The 22,322-nt window shown below is 36.2% G+C and overlaps 1 protein-coding gene across 1 annotated transcript; it reads left to right on the plus strand.

Annotated features, from left to right (window-relative positions):
- The first annotated feature begins 411 nt into the window (after nucleotides 1-411).
- Nucleotides 412-20,591, plus strand: LOC105386256 (protein bowel). Its single transcript, XM_011556777.3, has 3 exons — nucleotides 412-834; nucleotides 3,158-4,061; nucleotides 18,392-20,591. The coding sequence occupies exons 2-3, from the start codon at nucleotides 3,175-3,177 to the stop codon at nucleotides 19,692-19,694; spliced, it is 2,190 nt and encodes a 729-aa protein (XP_011555079.3). The 5' UTR covers nucleotides 412-834; nucleotides 3,158-3,174; the 3' UTR covers nucleotides 19,695-20,591.
- The last annotated feature ends 1,731 nt before the right edge of the window (nucleotides 20,592-22,322 follow it).

Consider the following 22,322-nt stretch of genomic DNA (forward strand, 5'->3'; position numbering starts at 1 on the left):
TGTCTAAACTTAGACATTTTTTAAAAATATTTATGTGACTGTATTGATAGATTTCGTTGTAATAAAGGAAAAACTAATAATTGTGGCTTTCATTTTAATTTCTCATAGGTCTACTTACTTGTGTATCATACAAAAATATTCATTAAATTTCATCAGAATGGACCATGCTGTTTTTGACACATTTCCTAATTTTGATAGCGAGTGCAAGAAAAAGCTGGTCACATCCTTTTTTATCGCTTCTAAATTAAAAACAGTAGAAAGAAGGAGGCTTCATGGCGGCGCGGCGGCGAGGGAAAGGTGCGGTGCGGTGGCGGCGCGGGGGGGGCACGGGAGCTACTGCCTCTGACGCAGGCGCGGTAGTACGCGCGCTCTACTCCCACCAGTCGCGCGCCACCTGCGCCCGCGCAGCCTCCACGCTACTCTATAACTCTACTACAGCCGCCATTACTGTGAAACCACCTGCTATCACCAAGTGACAAACATTCCTACCTGTGGATTACAGTGAGCCAAGGACCGTTGTGATAAGTGAAGTCCCCTGTGTGGTGATAATTGCCTCGTGACAGAATAATAACAATTTCGCTCACAGTGGTGCCTGTTAACTATTTTATGGTCTGTACAGTGCGTCTATTGTTGTGTGCGCGTCTACTAATCTCCTATTCACCTGTCAGTACGCCACCGAGTGCGGTTATACCGTGAAATGTGAAAAAAAAATGCATTGAGTTGCTCATAGGGTTGTGGATTCATCGTTGGCAAACTTCGCGGGCGGACTACCTGACTACTGCACCGGAGGGAGGGTTGGACTCGTCCGCCGACCCATCGGGCGACCGCCGCCTTGTGAGTTCCCCATGACTTGTTTTTATCGGGTGTTGGGTAATTTAATCCAACGGATGTGGAATAAATTGGGTAGGCAGGGTGCGCTTCCAGTCTGCTACCTGTTTTATTATCTGGTCATGTGCTTGATCGATGCTTTTCGAGAGCTTTTGTGCATGTTTGTTATTGTTTTAGGAAGGGTGCGGCAGATGCAACTGAGCGTAAAAAATAACACAATTCTCAGAAGTTACGGTTCTGCGGTTAATGCCACTGCTGGTTCTATTGTCTAAGCAATGAAGTTAATGTTTATTTAAGGCTTCCTGCCACCGTGTTTCGCGGTAATTATCATTACATTGTTTTTTCATGGATTAAGATTTATGAGGCTGGTGCCACATACAGTAATTAAACTAAATACGTAGGTATAATAAGATTAAGCACATATTATTAAAGATAATACAATATTACAAAAACTGTTTGCATCCTAACTGTACCTCTGATCTACATGAATATTCTCATTCAGGACATCCTTAAATGTTCATGAAGATCTTAATTAAGACTAAGAAGTACAAAAAGAAGATTTGGAAGTGGTAGGTCCCTGTATACAAAACCAGAAAAACCAAATGATACCCGTCACTGTAAAGTAAATAAAATCTTATTATATTTGTTAAAGAAACTTCAAGGTTTCTTAGAAAACTTTTGGTGTTATCCGTGCCTGATGCTCCGAGCAGAAGCGGTGGTTTTTGTAGGCGCTGAGCAATTAGTAGTAAATCTTTACAGCACTGATAACCACAATAGTAATCTTATCAATGTAAATAATAACTCCGCAAATGATTTTTATCAGATTAACACAGATATAGATAAAGAATAATAATAATCAGATCCAAGAGTTCTGTTAAAGAGTTGAGTTTATAAAATTGAAGAACGAGTTATCACTATACCAATACCAAATTATCAAACTAAATGATGGAAAAATGAATTGAAAATCGATCCTTAAATTTCATTTTGAATTAACATAATCAAATCGAATTTGAATTACTGAATGTATAATAAGTAATAATCATTATTATGTTTACTTGTGAATGAAACAATGTCATTTCACAAATGGATGTCAGTTGATGAATAAACCCAAGGAAGAAAAAGAAAGATCTATAACTAATTTCATTCAGAAAACCAAATGATAATGTACACGTAAGTATTAAAATGTTCATGTAAGTACAGAGCTTCCTAGAGGTTTATATACACATCCAGAAACCAAAAGAGAGATAAAAACATATCATCCGCTTTTGAGCGAGTCAAATGAGCGAGAGCGTAGAGGCAATCAGCTTAGAGGGAAAGAGATGCTCAAAAATTGCCATAAGATAGAGAGAGACAGAAATTGGAAGGCTTTTACGGTAGAATGGACCACGTACAGTGAAATGTGGACGCCATACGCTTTAAGCCTTTTTATTTTTAAAGGATGCATTAATAAATTGTTCTTGAATAAGAAATAAATCAATTGGACTTTCTAAAATTTAAATCAATCATTCAATGGGTACTTACCTACTTACTTATCAATAAGGAGTTAGTATAATATGTCCATCATATTATAAATTCACAATGTTACTATTCTTCTGCTGATTAAAAAAAAACTAAATTCGAGAAAAGTGCGCTTTGTTAGTAGAGTAGTAGTGTAGAGCAAGTAGTAAATCCGGTAATGATGTCACATAAAACAGACGCCGGAAATCTTGTAAAAATACATAAATTCGGTCATCAAATCTAAGCTATAAACTAAAACGGTTTATGTCTCATATTGATGATTTCTTCTCTGCTGAAAATAGAATAGTACTCGTTAATCTTGGATTGCCTCTTTCCAAGAGTATAACAAAACATGCATTTTGCTTAAGATTATTAATATGCCGACAAAACAGTTACATATTTTAAAGAGAGATATGCATTGACATAATTCATAATTACTTACCTATATTTAGTGACGAACAAACTACATCTCAGAATTCTCATTCTCATTACACATAATGTATACAGCACAAAACTCGTAATGCATAGAAATGAACTTCAACTAGCTCTAATTTTAATGATTTTAGAGCACCCATCCATAAAATTGTCACTTAGCTGTGAAATTTCTCAACATCGTAGGTAGACACAACATGTAAAAAATCGAACTAATTTGTATTTTATGCTAATACTGCTACATTTATTAGTATCATAGTGCTACTTTATTATGTTTCTTGATCCATAAAACATAAATTCAAAAAATAGCGCTGTATCTGAATTTTTAACACCATTTTGTGACTTTTCTGTGGGAGAGCGTCACCATTCATAATCAATAAGATTCATTTCTTTTTCACAGGGATCACATGAGCCAACATGTCAGAAAACTCTGGATCAGTAATTCCTAGAGCATCGACACCAAGACCGGTCACTGATGCTCCTGCAAACCCCCCTCTTAGATCCAGACATGATCAGTTCCTTGCCAGTTCAGCTGAGAGAGCTAACCAAGCCAGACAATCTTCAACAGGAAGAAACACTGCAAATTTTGACTCACCACCGTTGCCATATCATCGACAGATAACAACTGGTTCCTTATTAACTTCATCTCATAGAGAGACTTCAGCATTTGTTCCTGTTGTACCAACTAGAGCGATCCATCCAGTCATGTACCCAAACGACATGCATCCAGCACTAATGCCATCAGAAATTATTGAAAGAGACAGAATGATGGAAAGAGAACGCACAGACACGTCTGCTAAGGGTTCCCCTGACAGAGCATCAGGAAGTTTTCAGAAAAGAAATTCCTTCGATTTAATGGCAATGATGGTTGAAAAAAGAAAAGAGGTTGCGTTACGAGAAGCTGCTGCAGCAATGTTGATGCCACACCATAGAACCTCGTCAATTGAAGGCATGATGTCAGATGGATCTTCCCAACCTCCTATATACGGTCCACCAGGTGCATTCTTGGGAGCGCCGGGACCGTCGCCTACTGCAGCAGGAACATTTACTTTTCCTGGCGCTGGCTTGTTTCCACCAGGCGCTGGGCCACATCAAATGCATCCTCATTTGGACAGACGGCTTTTAAGAGCTCCTGGACGAGCATCAAGGCCTAAAAAACAATTCATATGCAAATTCTGTAATCGTCAATTCACAAAATCCTACAACTTACTAATCCACGAGAGAACGCATACAGACGAAAGGCCATACTCCTGCGATATCTGCGGAAAAGCATTCAGAAGACAAGACCACTTGCGTGACCACAGGTAAGAGTTAATACTTTCTAATTACACCTTGAGAATGAATAACATGCACCACTTGCAATGGACTTTGGTTCCATGCACTTTTTAATTTTCTGCGGCGCTGATCATAAAATAACTGGTAGAAATAATATCTAATTTATATGCACGTAATGAGCAGGTTTGTGTAACTAAGTTGCTGCACATGCTGATAAGTTAAGTGTAGCCGCATCCGCTGCACTAGAAACTAGACAGGATGCATAGAGTATAAAAAATGTATCTCATGCAGATACACTATGATAGTTTTATAAAGCGTTGAACAAAAAAATGTAATAAGTAGGGTACTTATTACAACATTTTCTGCGAAGCCGAATTTTGATCATTTTGATATAATATGTCGATCTGAATTGAAACCACTATTTAGAACCACAACTAAAATAGCAATCTTCTGACTTCTAGACCGTGGGTTCGCGAACGGCTATTCCAATCTATAATCACGATTGATTCTCGGAAGCAGTTTCTCAAATTACCTAACCTTTTTATAATGCTATATCGACTTATTGATATCGGTAGTTCAGGACAAGGACAGGAAAGGAATTTTAAATCCATAGTTGTAGTACAATTATTTTAAAATCCATAGCGACATAATCAAAAAATCATTTTGATTGAAAAAAGTCCTATGCTATATGGTGGCTTTAAATCCGAATAGGATCTTAAACTCACATTAGTAACGTTTTTTTGATGTTTCGTAATTAGTTTAAATTCTGATGACTCATCCGTTTCTATTGGTGTTTTAAAGCCGGTAATGGATGGAAGGGAGGTAGTGTTAGCAACAGAATCTATTGGTTTTCGATATTATAACAAACATTGTAACTGTAAAACTTACAAAATTGTTTTGGTTCAATATTTAAATAAAATGATTCACGTTGCTACTTACTTGAACTTTTTCAAAATCTTCATGACCACATTTTAATGTATTTTTTCATATTCAACCTTTTATATTATAGTTTGCATTGTAACTAGGTACCTATACGCATACTTAATTCACTACGTAAAATCAGATTTCACATGAAGCTTATATTGTTTATACTAACCAGTTTTTCTATCGGTACTACGCCACCTGGCCAGTCCGTGGCTCCAATGCTTCTAAGGCAATTTACTTCCATCGAACACTTTGCGTTATCATTCTAGACTCGATAAAATACATTGAAATGCCGACCGACAGAAAGATCTGCGTCTATTATATTTAATAGAACATGCCTATCATTGTTCTGATAATTTTATAACTCGGATTTGAGGATTTTTTACTTCAATTTTTTTTTACAATATAGGCAATACCAGTACCAAGCTACATACTATGTATCTATAACTTGATTAATGCTTATGTTAAACAAAGAAAATAATGCATTCAAAAAATCATTAGAGCTTTTTAATAATAAAACTGGGCTCATCAGAATTTTGCCGCATTTTTTGCGTGTCGCAAACTTATTATAATGGTGGAAGAGCCTCGCTTCAAAATATAAGGCCATCGTAATGCCATGTTATTAAACACAGCACCGCAATTAAAGCTGAATTTAAAAAAAAAACAGACTTTGACCCTTGGAGGTCGAGGAAGTTTTTTGTTAATTGGCATTATATAAACATACTTACAAAAAATAGTCTAATTTCTTACTACCGAGTTGTGGGTTTTGATCTACAGTTTCTTATAAAATAATATTTCCTCTTATTTTTAATCCTCCAATGAAGCAACACATTTTCCATAAAATAATTTCACCACCAGCGCCAAGTGATCAAGATGCAGCGTAGCACAATTTCATGAATATTAACGAGATCACAAGCCACGTTTATGCAAATACAACTTTAAACGATAAAAGCTTATCCTATATCAATCGATTCCAAAATTTACCATCAGAATTTTCAAAAGGTGACCGGATCACTTTTGAGAAAATAAAAGCTAAAAAAAGATCAATTTATCTCAAGATACGACCGCCGTTTCGCATTAATATTCCAAGTGCCCTGTCTTGTAATTATGTAGGTAGGTACTTTTATGCATTCACGGTTAGCTTCGTAAAAGTGTATTTAATTTACTTTTTGAGGTTGGTAAATATCGGTAATGGTAGCTGAGAAAGATACGAACTAATGGCTGGGGGAAATATTTTGATACAATTATAAATACGTTCAGATGGACTCGTATTCAAAATTTAAGAAACCATCGTATTATATTTATCAACAAATATTAATGTAATGTGTCTTAAAATGATTCTACCTTACCATCTACTATTATGAAACTCTGAACAATGATTCTATTGAATTTGTATTTCCTAAACAAAAAATAGTCATCAAATTTTATTGGAAATACCATTTCACACACTTGATCATTATCCGCTACATAATCTAGATATTGGATGTTCGTATTTACTGCCTATCATTAATATCATGCCCTGCCAGCTAGCAAGTTTGCTATTAAAAACTGGTCTACACCACGTCTCATGGGAACGTAGCATTAATAACCAGACATCGGCAATTTCTCTTGCTTCTACGACGTAGAATTTTGGTCCCAAGTAGGTTACTTAGGTATTATTTATTGGTACAGACACCAATAACATGACCTTAATAACAAAAGTAACAAAATACCTTAATACAAACGTTATTTTGCGATTCTTCCAGACGACTACGCATAATTATGCATATTTTCAACCAAAATATCATCCAATAGTTCTAAAACTTGAACTTGTAATTATTTTTGCATCGGATATAATTTTATCTGAAGGTTCATATGTATGCAATTATGATTCCTGCGAGGCCACATATAATGGGAACGGGGCTGATCTCGGCGCTCGTTCCGATCGCTCAAGGGCCCAAAGCAAAAAGGGATATCAAATTAATGCTGAATCCATAATAAATCAAACTCGGCAGGTGGACGCAATCGCGGGAATAAGAATTTCGCCTACGGATACCTTTTGAAATTATCATCTTTAGACCAATTTAATCGTACTATGCATCGCTTCGGGCACCGCGTTGTCACTTACATTCTTGAAATTTTATGCAGAAGTTTAGCGTGCGTATAATCTCTTCTAAATTTCGCTTTTTATTTGATAACGATTGTCGTGTCGTGTTCCACCCTTTATCAAAACATCAAAAGTATTCAAATTATTTATAAAAAAAACAAAACTAAATGTTTCGTTAGTTTTATTATCATTAAATAACTATAGTCTACTATAGATACAAATAAAATATCAAGCACTGCCAGCTAACAGAAAAGAGCTAACCTACCTCATTGATGTAGACGCTGAACTGGTTTTAACTTACTTTCTGAGAAACATCATATGTATGTAGTAATCGTGACTAAAGATTGAAGAATAATTATCTAAAATAGCGGACAGCTCTTCGATTTCACAGGTTTCAAAGCCGTATTTGAAAGTTCTTTCGGACCACGATCATATGTACGTTACGAAACGTAACCTGAGAGCATTTCTCAATTCAATATATTTTTTGAGTAAAAATTCAGTTAGATTTATAGAAAAAAAAACTGATTTATTGTGGAGATAGATTGCCTAGCATCTAACTAAACTAAATCATCATTTGTGTATTTTATAATGAAGCGTCTACCATTTTGGATTATTCAGATGCCAGTATAACCAAATCGATACAGGCAAATAAGGAATATTTAAAATTCAAATTATACTTTATTCGCTAGCGTGTTAGGTTGCCAACTTTTTTGTCCACTTCAAATTTGAACCAATTTAGCTTGATGATCGCGTGATTCGGATTCTTATGTTTTAAAATGTATAGGAATATCTTTCGGTGTCTCGCTTTTGATATTGGCTCTTGATACAGAAATTTATTACAGATTGAGTATCAATCTGATAAAATATGTTTCGATAGTTATTTGATCAAAAATGTACCTGGAATATCGTATATCTTTTCGTAACTGCTTACTCAGCTAAGCCGATAATCTCTAAGGTATTTTATAATCCTAATTTAGGATTTCAAGCTGGGCTTTATTTTATTTTATTTTCCTACCCATTTTTGTTCATATGTTTATACAGTTGAACAAAAATGGGTATGATATCGTATAATATTGTTAAATCTTTCTTAAATTCATCAATGCATGGCAATACCGTACCTGTAAAAATGTATCTGCAACTTCAAAAAGATTTTAGTAAAAGGTTTTGTTTTAAATGCTTTCTAAAATGTGTGTGGCACTTCCATATGTAAATGGACAACTCTTGACTATACAACGACAATAGTCATTGTGTTAACCATGATTTTGAATTACAGTACCTGACTTAAAATCTCATTTTTGAGATCTTACATGAGAAAACCATCTTTCTCTACTACGAAATAAAGTTTTTATTTAAATAAACGCTGCAGTTGTGCTCACTAAAGCGTGGGCAGACAAGACTTATGCTTATCGTTGATTTGGCGTTTCTCAGCTACCTAATCCAGTTGTTTATAAGCCATTAAGCTTGTAGTAGCAATGTGTTACTTCCATTTTGTACATTTCCATCACAATTTTCTAGGATTATTTTGTTTTCTTAATAATAATTACTATATTATTATTTATTTACAACAATAAGAAAATAATAATAATATGTGGGGACATCGCACACACGGCCATCCGACTGCTATATAGGCAGAGCCGGTCAGAGATCAAACACTGGACCTTCGCCATAGCAGACAGGGTCACCAACCACTACATCGTTTTACCACTAAACTAATCGGTCATCAACCACTCGTTCAAATGCACGATTTAAAAATGATGTTATTTGATGATTTTAATTTTTAAAGTCTTCAACAGGCTTTCGCTTGAAATATTTCCTACGAGAGGTTTAGAAGAGTCTCCAAGTAAACAGTGACCGGTCGGTTGTCCAAACAAACGTGATGGAGGTACCGGTGCAACCTACAAAGATAGCTTGCCGTAAAGTTCCAAACGTGTAGTTCCTTTTTAATAAAGCATAAGGTCTTGTGTTGAATGTCATGAATAACTTTGTGAATCCTGCTCTTGGGCCTCAAGAATATGAGCCCATAAGAGTAGACGCCAATATTCATATTTACATTGCTCTGAGGAATATTACTTCACATTTCATTTACTTTGAGGCCTATAATTTATGTTCTTTGAAGTGTAACGAAGATTTTAAACCCATATTATTTGTACTGGAGCTCTTGACACACCACAGTCTACCTATATTCTCTGAAACAAATTAAGTTTATCGCTTTCAAAATCTACCTATCTGGTATTATTTTAGAAATATATGCCAGCAAGGAAGAAGGGTTTATAATGACGTGACACTTTCAAAGAATTCAAACTCTTTAGACTAGAGATCATCAAGAAACAAGTTTTAAAATTATTAAAAAACGTAAATGCCATTGTTATTTATGAGCACACGGAAGAAAGGTATCTCAGGCGACGTTTCTACGATCATTACTCATATGACGACGTCTACTTCAGATAAAATCCATGGGGACTCAAACAAATAAAGATAGATTAGGAGCTTCATGAGCCTACCACCACTTTTGTGTAGTTGGTATTCCAATGACTGTTATCGCTATATCAGAGGACCAAAATTATTTCTCCACATTTATTATTATACCAAATTTTTACCATTATAATAATCCATTACAATATAAAGTTTCTAATTGAATTACGCTCATTTGAGTTAGAATTATCTGATTAAAATTAAGATGAATTGTAACTCTATACAGTAATGGATACGTTGGACAAGTACCAAGGCAGCAGAGGGAATGTGGAGTTTAATGCTATCTCTTGTGTTGTCGACCCTCTACGGGGGCTTCGAGATGCGAGATGCAGCCGGTAACCGGTTGTCCTTGGCGGGATGTGTATGTACTCTGGTTCCGCTTGCAACCATGGCTTTCCCGCATCTTATGTCTGGAGATATTTGATATCATGGTAAATCGTTCAGAGCTACAATACCTTTAAAATTTTAAAATACTTACAACATAAAAGTACGAGTTGATACTAATTCGACTGCTATTTTTTGTTTGTATATAAAAGTACCTAAGCTGTTTAGTGTTTACAGAAAAGAAACTTAAGTAGCTTTGTAGCTTCTCTCCTCGGTAAAAGTCCATGAAAAAAGTCGTCTTTAAAGATTCAATCTGTAATCCCGTTAACAAAATGTCCGTTTAGCTGATTTAGTTCGGAAGATTCACATTAAAATAGACTTACCAGCGTCTCCGACCAGTTCAAAAGGAAATAATCGTGTTATTTATTGCCTTCGACCACTGCAGCCATCTTTAATCTGTTCTAAGCACAGACTTATTTCGTGGGAGATTAAAATCGATGTTTAAAAAGTTTTTGGGATGCCATAAACATTTATTAGTCGAGACAGTCGTAGGACTAGATTTAGACTTAATCGGTCCAATTACTATTCCACGTTGAAGTGCTCTCATTAATATTCAATGGATGCGATATCAATAGCTTCGTTAATCACGAAGACAGTCCTGTAATGTCTTGATTTAGGTGTTGGGTTTATCGGATTAAATATCCTTCTACTATAGCAGCTTAATTAATCATTTAGTTTAAAAAAACCTAAGATTAAAAAAAGGAACCTCGTCCGATAATCTCTATCAATTCTTTAGTTTTTGGTTCGACATTGCCATTAAATTAGATCGAATAAATATTAATCTGAAGGATGCATTAGCAGAACCAGTTATTAAACATTTGCCCGATTTAATTAGCTAACACGTATCGGAAATGGAGTTCATTAACCTGGTTGGAAGCTTTTTTCATTAGTAGCCTTAATAAAGGGGTGGTAAAGACATTTACAATACAAATAGTCTTTATTGCACTTTTTTTTTATAAAAAGGACACAGAAATTGACATGTACAAAATGGGGGTCTTATTACTAACAGTAATTTCTTCCATACAACCCAAACAACAACAAGTAAAAAAACAACTTTTAATTCTGAACCCTTTATTTATGTCGAATTTCATTTTTAGTACCTATAGTATCTTCTAAAATCCCCTTCTTGGTAATGCAGGATTTCAGCAAAGCAGAGATTTAGCTACCTATTAAGTTAGCGAACTCGGCTATAATAGCATAGTTAAAAACAGTATTTCTGCTTTCTTGTACGTTCAACTACATAATAATTAGACTATCCACTCTGTACACCCTTTTTGTGTTCATTTTCCCTCATGAAACGGGTAATAAAACTAATAGGAATCAAAAACGATTACAGGCAATAACCTGGCATTGGATAGACGCTTCAACTGTATTTATATCGAAACAAAATTAACACTCATTTTATTTCCCAAACGTTGTGTTTTAATTTGTGGTTCAATCATCAATAAATCATGTGGGTAGAATCGACGGTGGAAGGATTTGATTCTAATTGGGTCTGTACTTAGATTGGTCCAGAGAAGCTATCAATATTTTTGATTAATGATATTCTGGTACCTCACTTTAATTGCTGCTCGGACCTTCATGAATCAAAAGCTAGAGTCATAAATCTGATAACATAGATCAGTTTGGTATCGCCAGTAACATACATCGCTTCCTGATTGGCTTCAGAATAAGTTTTTTTTATTTATTTTTTAAAAATTGTGTTTTTTTTAATTGATTACTAGAGTTAATAGTATCTGAAAGTTATGAACATAATGAAAGTAGGTGCAGGTAAATAAATAGTCACTAAAAACTGTGCCGATAAAATCTAACTAGAATGTAATTCAGTCACGTGTGGTCAATAAGGTATCAAGTTCCCTTAAAAATCCTTGAAGTGTCTGTGGCGCCAATTTTTTGTTTATCCAAACTTGTAAGAGACAAATAACAGCTTCTTGATTACATTGAACAGATGGAGTCGCAAAAAATGTTACCAAAACAAAAATCGATTGGGTACCTACTGATTGCTGAGCATACATTTCTTTCACACTTGACTTGCTATCATGAGAGTCGAATAACCGAAGGTCTTCCAATATAAGTTAGTAATAGCTGATAATCAAACGATTCGGAAAGTTTTTCATGAGGTAAATATTATTATTATGTGTATGTATGTAGTAATATAATTATGTAGCTTGCAGAAACTATCGTAGAAAGTAACAACTACATACCGGGAGATAGATTATTTATACAAAGATATAAGAAGGTAATATTGCTTTTTAAAAATTTAATACTAGTTCAAACAACCTGACTTATACCATGTCAGTACAAAAAACCAGCCTACTGATTTAGCCTAGTTCGGACTCCGTCAAATTTAAAAGCACGGCAATGGCGTCCTCGGACGAATGAGAAGAGTGATCATTGTTTGTGTCGGTCAGAAGTGAAATTGACTGTGAAGCGGCAGCGGTGAGCCGTCGCTCCCAATACGTCGCTTGGACCAGGGTGGTCACTTTAGCTTAGTAAAAAACGAGCGACGGAAACCTGTCGTGCAATCGATACGGTTTATGCAATGAGATAGAGTCGTGGTCATGCAGTGTTCGTAAGCTTTGTAAGCTAGAGCGGTCCCCTGCGTCTGCGCTGGACTGGTTGTGGACGTGCTGGGGTAAGCTCTAGTCACATCTCTGTTAGTAGCTTCAGAATAAAAGGCTGACTATAATTAAGATATGGTATACAAAGAGGTAGAAGTAAATTCTATCTAGGTATTTATCCAAGTTGCTGAGATAATAAGCACGAGTAAGTCGATTGAAGACACATAAAATATTGTTTTACTCCATCACCAAAAATCGTATATACCTAAATAATAATTTTATTTTTATATATTACACGTCAATCAAACTCTCATGGTACTATTTTACATTTTTATATCAACCAAAGTGTAATGGCCAATGGCACAATGACTTTCCAATAGGAATTCCGACCGGCAGCTACGTACCTCACCGCGCCCGAGCCCAACCCGCTCTGCCGCTCGCTCCATTAGTATTTTCCATTTATTTTTTGTCCGCGTACCTGTCCGACTTTTGGGGATACGCTTTTTGTAACGTCACACCGCGACACACAATTTCCTTGGGAGACTTGGAAAATAAATGATGGAGTTCGTGAAACTACGCAGACGATGCCGACAAAGGCTTGATTATTTTCATATTAAGAGAATTTGTTTTGGTCAAAATAACTTTTTCTCTGCAAAGAACTTGAGACTTTAGTAAGTCTAGAGTAAACCGTAGAGAGGCATTGCAGTAATAGGATTGAAAGGTTCACGCCTACATGGAGTTTATTAAAACAATTTGAGCTTTGATTCATCAGTTAGCTTGTAAGGTGCTTTAATTCACTGAAATCACTGTGGTACAATTGAAGTAACATTAAATTCTACTCCAGCCATCGACAATCTAGAGCGGCTATTTGCATAAAAAACGGCTATCCGGTTCTATGTATTGATGTCTCATTTTGTTAATAGCAAAATGTTGCAAAAAATAAGCACTAATGAGAACACTAATGTGTTTCTTTCTGAAGAAAAAATTGCGTTCGAACGAGTTTGTCTTGTTTGCATTTTGTTTTAAATTTCTTTCATGATATTTTTCGCTACTGCAATTTCGTGAATTCGGTGTTCAATTAGTTTTTCTCAAATTAGGTATCTATTCTAAATTAGTTTGTAAAATATTTAAGTACTTACCGTTTATTGACAGTCTGTTATGTGACTTTTCCACTAATTAAAGTTCGGTTAAGGGCTTAACAAACTACTAAAACTCGCCGTGTCCGCTATTTTAATGCTAATTAGCTGAAGGTCCACGCCTAGCTCTGCAATCTACATTGCGTCCCTATAAATCAGTTAAACCAAACCGTTCCTTAACCCTCTAGTAACAAGGATCACAAATCAGTTGTCAGAAGCGTTGGCGTTGCAGTCAGAAGTTCTGACTGCCGGCTAAGATATTAGTAGCATAACAATAAATTCAGTTAAAGGAAACCAGTTCAGCCGCCTGTTGAGATAAAACCTTGCGTGGGCTGTGCCGTGGAGTACAGTTGCTTAAGTACTCCTTTTATGTTTTTAATACGGCTTCGCGACTCTTCTCGCGACCATTGTCAGTTGTAAGCGTTTAGGTTAATCCATGTCTGCTGAGGTGGTTCTCGTTTTGCGCTATGAATTGTTTAAGATGCTAATTTAATTTTATATACTTACTTATTTGAGCGTGTTTCAATAAGAAATCTGACATTGAAAGCAGTTTGTAAATATTTTTAAAATATTTTGTAGGCTTACGAGTTTTCATTAAGAATGGATTTATGAAAATGATATCAATATACTAAAATTCTCCGAATGCCAAAAGAGAAATATTCTCTTAAATCGAATGACATTAATTTAATATGAAAATGGTAAGCAAAGTTATGTTCCGATGCATTCATTATATAAATCGCGGGATTATGGAAATCACAGCTATTTATAAGCAGTTTTGACTTACCCACATTACCGTGGACTGCTGGAAACGATTTCTGCGACAAAATTTATGTACCGTCGGTTGCTACCGTTGGTGTCATCTTGTGTTTGCAAATTTTTGCAATTAAATTATAATAAACATATTTTATTTGCATTGAAAGCATGTTCTTTAAAGATTCCATAACATTTATTTTACTCTAAAATTTCAGAAATTCATGGCACGTTATAGTTTCAGTTATTTAAAAGTTTTAAGTTGAAACTTTCCTTCCATATCATACCAATCAAAAATCTGCAAAAACTTCGGCTTTCAATAAAACACCTGAGCAATTTAAGAGCTCTATAATCAAAGAAGTAATTATTATTTACGAGCTAATAAGAAAAGTTGCTGTACGATTAATCAAGGTGATATAAGGTTGAGATTGTGAGATGTGCTAGAGAAGACTGAGAGGGGAAGGGGTGGGGAAGGCGGCGCGGGGAGGGGAGCGGGCACTGACCCACGCTGCGCGCGCGTCGGAATTCCAAGGCACGCTAGCAGGCCTGCTCTCCTTACTTTTAAGCAGAAAATGTACAAAAAGCTCTCACAATATCCGAGATTTTTTCATAAGGCTACTATAAGAATAGTAAGAAGACTAATAAGAAGTGTTACTCCGTTGCAAATAGGTATATTTTGATTTATTTTCAAAGATTAAACTGGAAATAAATTATAAGATTGGTTTTGATAACAAAACACACGTCATACCACTCTTTGAATTATACTACGTGTCAAGTTGGTTGCCTGACTTTATCTTTCATTTCAATTTAAAAATGTGGATGCGGTGGTACTTACGTTTAAAGCCAGATTGTGATTGTTATGTTATATTTCAAATTATTATTTCAAAATCCTTTGGAAAATCAAGTTGTACACATTGTTAGATATAAATAACTACGTACGAGTAAATATGTAAGTACCTTGTCGAATAGCAAAGCCTGTCTCGTAAAATGTAACTCTATGATAGGTCTACTTTTTCTGTCAAGTCATTTGAAGCAAAAAATAACCAGTTCGAATCAATTTAGGTAGTAGGTATTGCTTTAATGTTTCCTCTCAGAACTTGCATTAAAAATCATTTTCTTCTCTCGGTGGGAATATAATATCCAATTCAAGCCATACATTTGAATTTGTGATAATTATTGATCAAATGATATCACACGTCTACGAAAACATAAATGTATTAAACAATATTTAGTTACTTCTTTCAGGATTTTGGAATTGTCTATATAAGTACCTGAGGCTACTTCGAAGCTTTATCGTGTAGTTATTTAACATCATGAGTCACTTCCCCATTTTCTGTCCTTCCAACGCAATCTTCTCTGTAAGTGGTCGTTCCGTTTTAAAACCGACGTTATCCAAGCAACCGTAATGGAAAATATTTTTTAATGTCGTGCCATTAGCGCCAAGACCTGGTCCTCTCTGTAATTTCGAACCTCACTTTTTTTTCTCCAGTTGCTTGATAGGATTCAGAACGAGTGAGCTGAGCGACTGTCCGTCCCGATCTTTATCTCGACGCATAATAAGGAGAGACAGACGTTACTTATATTTTATTTAATGCCAGAATTGATCGAACTGGTGCGATAAGCCGACCGCAGGGAAAGATTTGTTTTTGTCATTAATTATGTGTATTCTTTACGATTATTCTAATTTTTTATAAGTAAAATAAGCTTTTTTGAGTAGTTCGGTCACTTAATAAATAGCTGTATGAGATTTTATCTCGACCACAGATATTGATGTTTAGAAAACGTATTTGGGATGTGAAAAGGATTAGGTTAAATACTATATAAAGAGTAGGAAGTGTAGATTTTATAGCCCGTCTGGTAACCGTTTCCAAGGCAGTTCGTAGCAACTTGGTAATTGGCTTGTTAATTCGAAACTCGCAGCGGCTTTTTTGATCTCTCGCACAAGTTGTCTGACTAGTGTTTACTATTCCATCATCAAACTTGAATCGTGTATCGATATCATGTATTTTATTGGCATCTTTTTACTTTTGAACGTATCACTCTTATGATGTTTCATCACTATAAGCTCTAAGTTAGCTCTAGAAATCGGCATCATTAGAATGTCTGCGAACAAAATTCTTCTATCAAAAAACATGCGGTCGTTTTGTCAGAGCCAACAAACATTGCCAGTAGGTGCGTGACGGGCCAGGTTTTGTGTACATTAGTAGAAACCGGTCCACCGGTCCACCTCTCGCTTCGCCGGAGTGTTTGCGCAGACGCTTAGTGTAAAGCCGCCAAGAGCTAACACCGACCCACAGAAACCACCATAGCTATCTTAGCACGATCTGATATTTTAAAATAGCCACAATTCGTAAGATTTATGCGTTGCGCGGAAAAATGGTTAAACTCAAGTTTCTGAAAGCTACATTTGCAAATTCCATTGATAAATGTATTTACGATCCACATTTAATATGGCTGCAAGTATTACGTATCTTGAAAGGTAGGTAGGATGATAAATAAAATTATTCTGACAAAATGTGGGAATTAGTATAAACGCTATGCATTCTTCAGATACTTGGTCGTGAAGATTTTAGAATCATCATCATTATGTGGAGGTACTCATCTTTGGCAATTACAGTCCATGGTCCTCCGTAATTTCGTGACTGGGCTTTTGGTGATCTCATGTTAGAATTTGATCTTGAAATTTGATATTCCTTTTGTCTAAAAACACAATCCGTGTAGGTAAATACCTATTTGGTTTGATCGACGCAATTTATAGTTACCATGAATTAACATCCGTCTAAATTAGATATAAAATAACTGTTGAAATGTTATAATATTCCATATATCAATTCTTAGATTTTTTTAAAACTACCTATAATTATTTTTATAACCTAGGCAATAATTACAACCATTATTTCCTCAAATTATCTTCACTTTGTATTTTGTGTATTAATGAGTAATTTTAATGATGCCGGCTTCTTACCCCATTTTACAGTCACGAAGTAATTTTTAGTAATTACTAGAAAATTGCACATTTATACTTTATATCAAAGGTTACAAAGTAATAACATTAAATGTTAAATAGCTTTTCACACTTGCATAATAACAGTTTGCCTTTTTTATGTTCTGGAGAATTTTATTTAATAGGCGTTACCCCTAGGTTAGGCCTTAGTCGGTTTAATTGGCCCTATCCACTAAATTACAGGTAGGTTCTAATAATTTGATCACAACCACCTGGCTCTTCTTTCATAATGTCACTTACAAACCACCATCTACATGTGGTCACCAGTAACCGAATATGGCGGTGTTTAATAATAATAATCGCAGTGATTGGCCACAAAATGCTTTAAAGTTAATTCGATGCGGTTGAACTGGTTGAAACTCTTGTGTAACAAAACCGTTTTAGTTAGACCTCCCTCTCCCCGTTTTAGGTTAAATTTTTGGAAGTTCCGTGAGGCAACAGAGAGGACTGTTAGAGGTCCAAATAAAGTGGCGATTGATACTCTCGTGCATGCATCGCCGAGCTCGCCTTGAGAGAGGAGGTTCAGGTTACTCGGATCACGTTCAAGGTGCTCGCGCAACCTAGCGGTCGACACGTTAAAGTTGACGTCTATTACAATGTATCTACATTTAAAACCATTAAATCACTTTTATCGCATCTTTTATCAGAATGAAAAGCGAAAACTGCTTACCTATTTATTTAAGTATACACAAACGTCGCAACAATAAAGATAACTATCGAAATACGTAAATCTGCAACCACTTGTATTCAGAGAAAACAAGTGCCACAGGTTGCACCCAATTATTTTTCATTTCCAATTTGCAATGAAGTGCCATAAAGAAACCACCTACAGCTCGCATTAAGGTCTGTGGAGCTCGCTATCGGACCTTACCCCGCCCCACGTCAGACTTTTAATTAAAGCACTATATTTTACGGCACGAGTCATTAAATCGTACTTGAGAAACTCTCACAGTGTATTAATAATAACATATGATAATAATGTTAAACTGTTCGTACTATATTTTGTTGCAGTGTATTTAAAAGTATATTTCCTTTGTTCCAGATACATCCATTCGAAAGAAAAGCCGTTCAAATGTACAGAATGTGGGAAAGGATTCTGTCAGTCGCGGACCCTGGCGGTTCACAAGATCCTGCACATGGAAGAGTCTCCTCACAAGTGCCCTGTCTGCAGCCGGAGCTTCAACCAGCGATCGAACTTAAAAACCCACCTACTAACACACACTGATCACAAACCATACGAGTGCAATTCCTGTGGCAAGGTTTTCCGAAGGAACTGTGACCTGAGACGTCATGCGCTTACTCATGCAGTGGGTGATGTGCCTCCAGGCGATGTCTTAGATGTCGGTGAAGAGGATATAGGACGTCCTGGATCTCCGATTGAACCAGGGTTTGATGAAGACGACGGCGAACTATCGTCACCGGACCACTCTCCTGTCAGACGAGCGCGATCCTCCTCGATTGAAAGTATTGGTCGCGAACAAAGCGAGGAGCGGCCGAGACAGCCATCACCATCCCCAGTGGAGCGCACTCATTGCCATCACAATGAACCGAGAGACCGAGCTAGCCCTTACACTATGCGTCCCCAACACCCTGAAAAATACCAACACATGCCTTCGGATTTGGTCTACGAGAAACGAAGATACACATCGGAAGAAATAATAGAAAAGGAGATGCGTTACTCAGATATGCCGGAGCAAGTGAGACACCCACAGTTGCAGATCCGCCGTGATCTACACCAAGTTGTTCCACCGGATCCTTCTAAGATGGGTCCGATGACCAGCCCACCGATAGACACGGGACCTGCGGGAATGTTTTTGAGTCCATTCAGAAAACGAAGCCATCCACCAGATGTGAGAGAAAATGTGAGGACTTGCGCAGCGGTGTACCGCAGCCGATCCCCTGAGCCTACCAACCTGACGATGCCCCGACAAACTATTGGAAATCCCGAAATGGGTGTTGGGGTTGGACTACCACCAACAATGATTGGAATGTCAACTTACCACAAGTTTGGAATACCTATGCCCCCGCCACATTCGCATTTGGGCTATCCGGGTCCGGTGCCTCACACGGTCCTCGGCCCGCAGCAGACTCAGGCACAAGACTTGATAGTGAAGCATGCACCACCGAAAGATACTGCTCCAAGTACATCGACAACTGTCACCAGCTGCACGGACCTGCCTCAGGCTAATGACAAGGAGCCTGATGAGGCTAGAGCCTCCACTTCTATTACTGAAGGTATCAAAAATATTGTTGGCATCCAGCCAAATCTAAACCCCAAGCCAAGCACCAGCCAATCCAGTGGACCCAAGAAAGGATTTAGCATAGAAGATATTATGCGACGCTGATATGTCATGGATAGTTTAGAAAAACGTATTGGTAAAGTAAGGATAACTATTAACTGTGGAATATAGGATTAAAGATAGATAGCTCAAGGTTGAATCAGCAGGTTTGTTAAGTATTTGTAAAGTACGTTGATTCAGCTTGGCAAATAGAGGTATGTATGATGTATGTATTTGCAATGTGGATTTGGTTTTCGTAAAGATCTCATAAGGTTTGTTTGTGCAGTGTTTTGTTTACCTCCAAATTTTAAAAATTAGTTTATCAAAATTTTAGTTATATTGATTATATTGTTTCATTTAAAAATGCATAATTGTTATTATTATGGCATAGTTACTATATATATTAAAGGAAACAAAGCAAAGGTTTTTGACGAAAGTTAATTTTGGAATTCATTACTGCTAATAATATCACTGTGACTTTTGCTACTAGTAGGATAGTAATGTAATTTTATTATGACTGGTTACTATGCTATTTTTAATGTGTTATTTATTATTTAGATAATATTTTATACGTAATTTAGTAAGTATTGATGTTCAGAAGTAACATAATATAGGAATGTTTAAATTGTTAGTGATAGCATGTGATGCATATTAAGATGCGATTTTATGTGTAATTTAATGTGACAATCATTATGATTTTATAAACTTATGTTATATAAGAATTTACTGTAAGCCCTAAGTAATTAAAATATTGACTAGCTAGACTATGTACGACTGTAATGATCTTGAATCTGAAATGCTAATATTTGGTTTTATTTAAGTTAAAGAGATTGTATCTAAGTACTTAAACTTTGAAATGTATTTCTTAATGGTCGTTTTAACACATATTTGATACACTTAAGTTTAGCGCTTATTGTTGCTCAGTTAATTAAGTGCATAAAATAAATAAGTTATGCCCTAAAACAGTGTTTTTTTAATTATAAAACCTAAAGATAGAATACAGCTTAAACTGCTCTCATTAAAAACAGGGTAAAATTAATCCTACATAGCTTGGAGCAAAATTTAGGAAAGATATTCATAAATTAATAACTGAATATCTCACCTAGAAAAAGGCACCACGTTGACTAGTAAACCCTTGTGGCTGGCTGTACATGAACCTAATTTTATGCACCAAAGTCCTATACATAACATCATACATACCAACGTACATAATTCATACGTACCTATATAAAATATTATATGAAATTTATTACATGGAATCTATATGACTGAGGTACCTACCTTCTGCTGGACACTACATAGAAACAGAGCAGAGTGAGGGTTACTTTCAGATAAACCTTCAAAATATAACAAAAATATAAATCAATAAAAATACAAAAATAATTGACAAAAACAGTGAAGTAACCCACAGTTTTATTACAAAAAGGTGTTGTTTTTACGATCACAAGTTTACGATGAGAAGCGCCAACGCATGTTCTCGGAGTCACTTCTGAGACCGCTACCTCAGAATTTATTTAAATCGGTATCCAGAAACCGGTTAAGTCCAAAATTGCTGAATGCTGGCGAGGTCACTTTTGCACTTACGGTCTTAAAGTAGTGTCATTTTTTAACCTGTTATAGGCACTTCATGAAAGTTTATTGGAGCGGTATTCTTCCACCCTATCCAATAAACTAGTACCTTGCTGTTGGATTTGTAAATTTGTAGGCTGTTTGTTGATGAGTAGGTGCCGCATAGAGCTAGAGTTTGTGGTCGCTTTATGTCAGCTTGTGTCAGAGCCTATGGTGGTACTTACTGTGTGAATAAACGATTTAAATAAATCTAGCTTGTTTTCATAACTCTATCACTTGCTAGGACACTGTGCCCTCAAGCAAAGCGTCAGATGCTGACTGCTCAGGGTTCACTTTTGTCGGTGAACTTTCCGACTGTAGACATACAGAGATAGAAGAAGCTCTATGGGATGAATTCTGAAATGGCGAGAATCAAGTTGCTCAATATGTTGGTTACCATCATCTTGCTTCCGAAATTTCACAACGACATTTCACACTGTATAAGATACAGTTTGATCGAGGCTCATTCCTTTTACCCTAACATTAATCTAAAAATCTCAGCCGCAATCCGAGGTACTTTTAGACTAAATCCTCAGAGCAGAATGCGCAACTAATGCAATCGAGCATTGTGAATATCGGCTTCCTCATTTAAATAATTCGTTTTTTTACTACCAGAGTCTAATGAACTACCTATACGATTCTAACGAAGCTAAACGAATCATCACTACAATCAAAATTATTGCAATCCAAAATGTAGGAGTAAGTGAAAGTCCGCGACGACGCGACGCGACGGTTAGTCAATGGGAGATTTTCAACCATAGACAAAAACTGATTATAGATGGCGCTAGTAAAACTTCATACTCAACAGCACTGCTTTTTTTTTAGCTGGCATGGATTCCAGTCCTTTTAGCCAATACAAACCCAATGAATGTGAATTCAACCCTATGCGATAACTAGCTGTTATATTATGCATAATATAAAGTGATAACTACTTTAAGACAGCTTTGTACTATTTATGACATCTTCCGTCCCCTCAGAAGAATGCAGCTCATAAAAATCGACAGGCCGGATGCCATCTATTGGTCGATTTTGAAACTATTAAACGTCAAAAGAAAATCTCCCATCGAATCGCTTCAGAGGGGCTAC

The sequence above is a fragment of the Plutella xylostella genome, chromosome 3 (genome assembly GCF_932276165.1).
Source record: "Plutella xylostella chromosome 3, ilPluXylo3.1, whole genome shotgun sequence".
NCBI classification, from domain to species: Eukaryota; Metazoa; Arthropoda; class Insecta; order Lepidoptera; family Plutellidae; genus Plutella; species Plutella xylostella.

Excerpts from the sequence above, each read along its gene's own strand:
- LOC105386256 (XM_011556777.3), top strand. The coding sequence starts at position 3,175 with ATGTCAGAAAACTCTGGATCAGTAATTCCTAGAGCATCGACACCAAGA. Across the intron at positions 4,062-18,391 it reads GACCACTTGCGTGACCACAG|ATACATCCATTCGAAAGAAA; the intron begins GTAAGAGTTAAT and ends CCTTTGTTCCAG.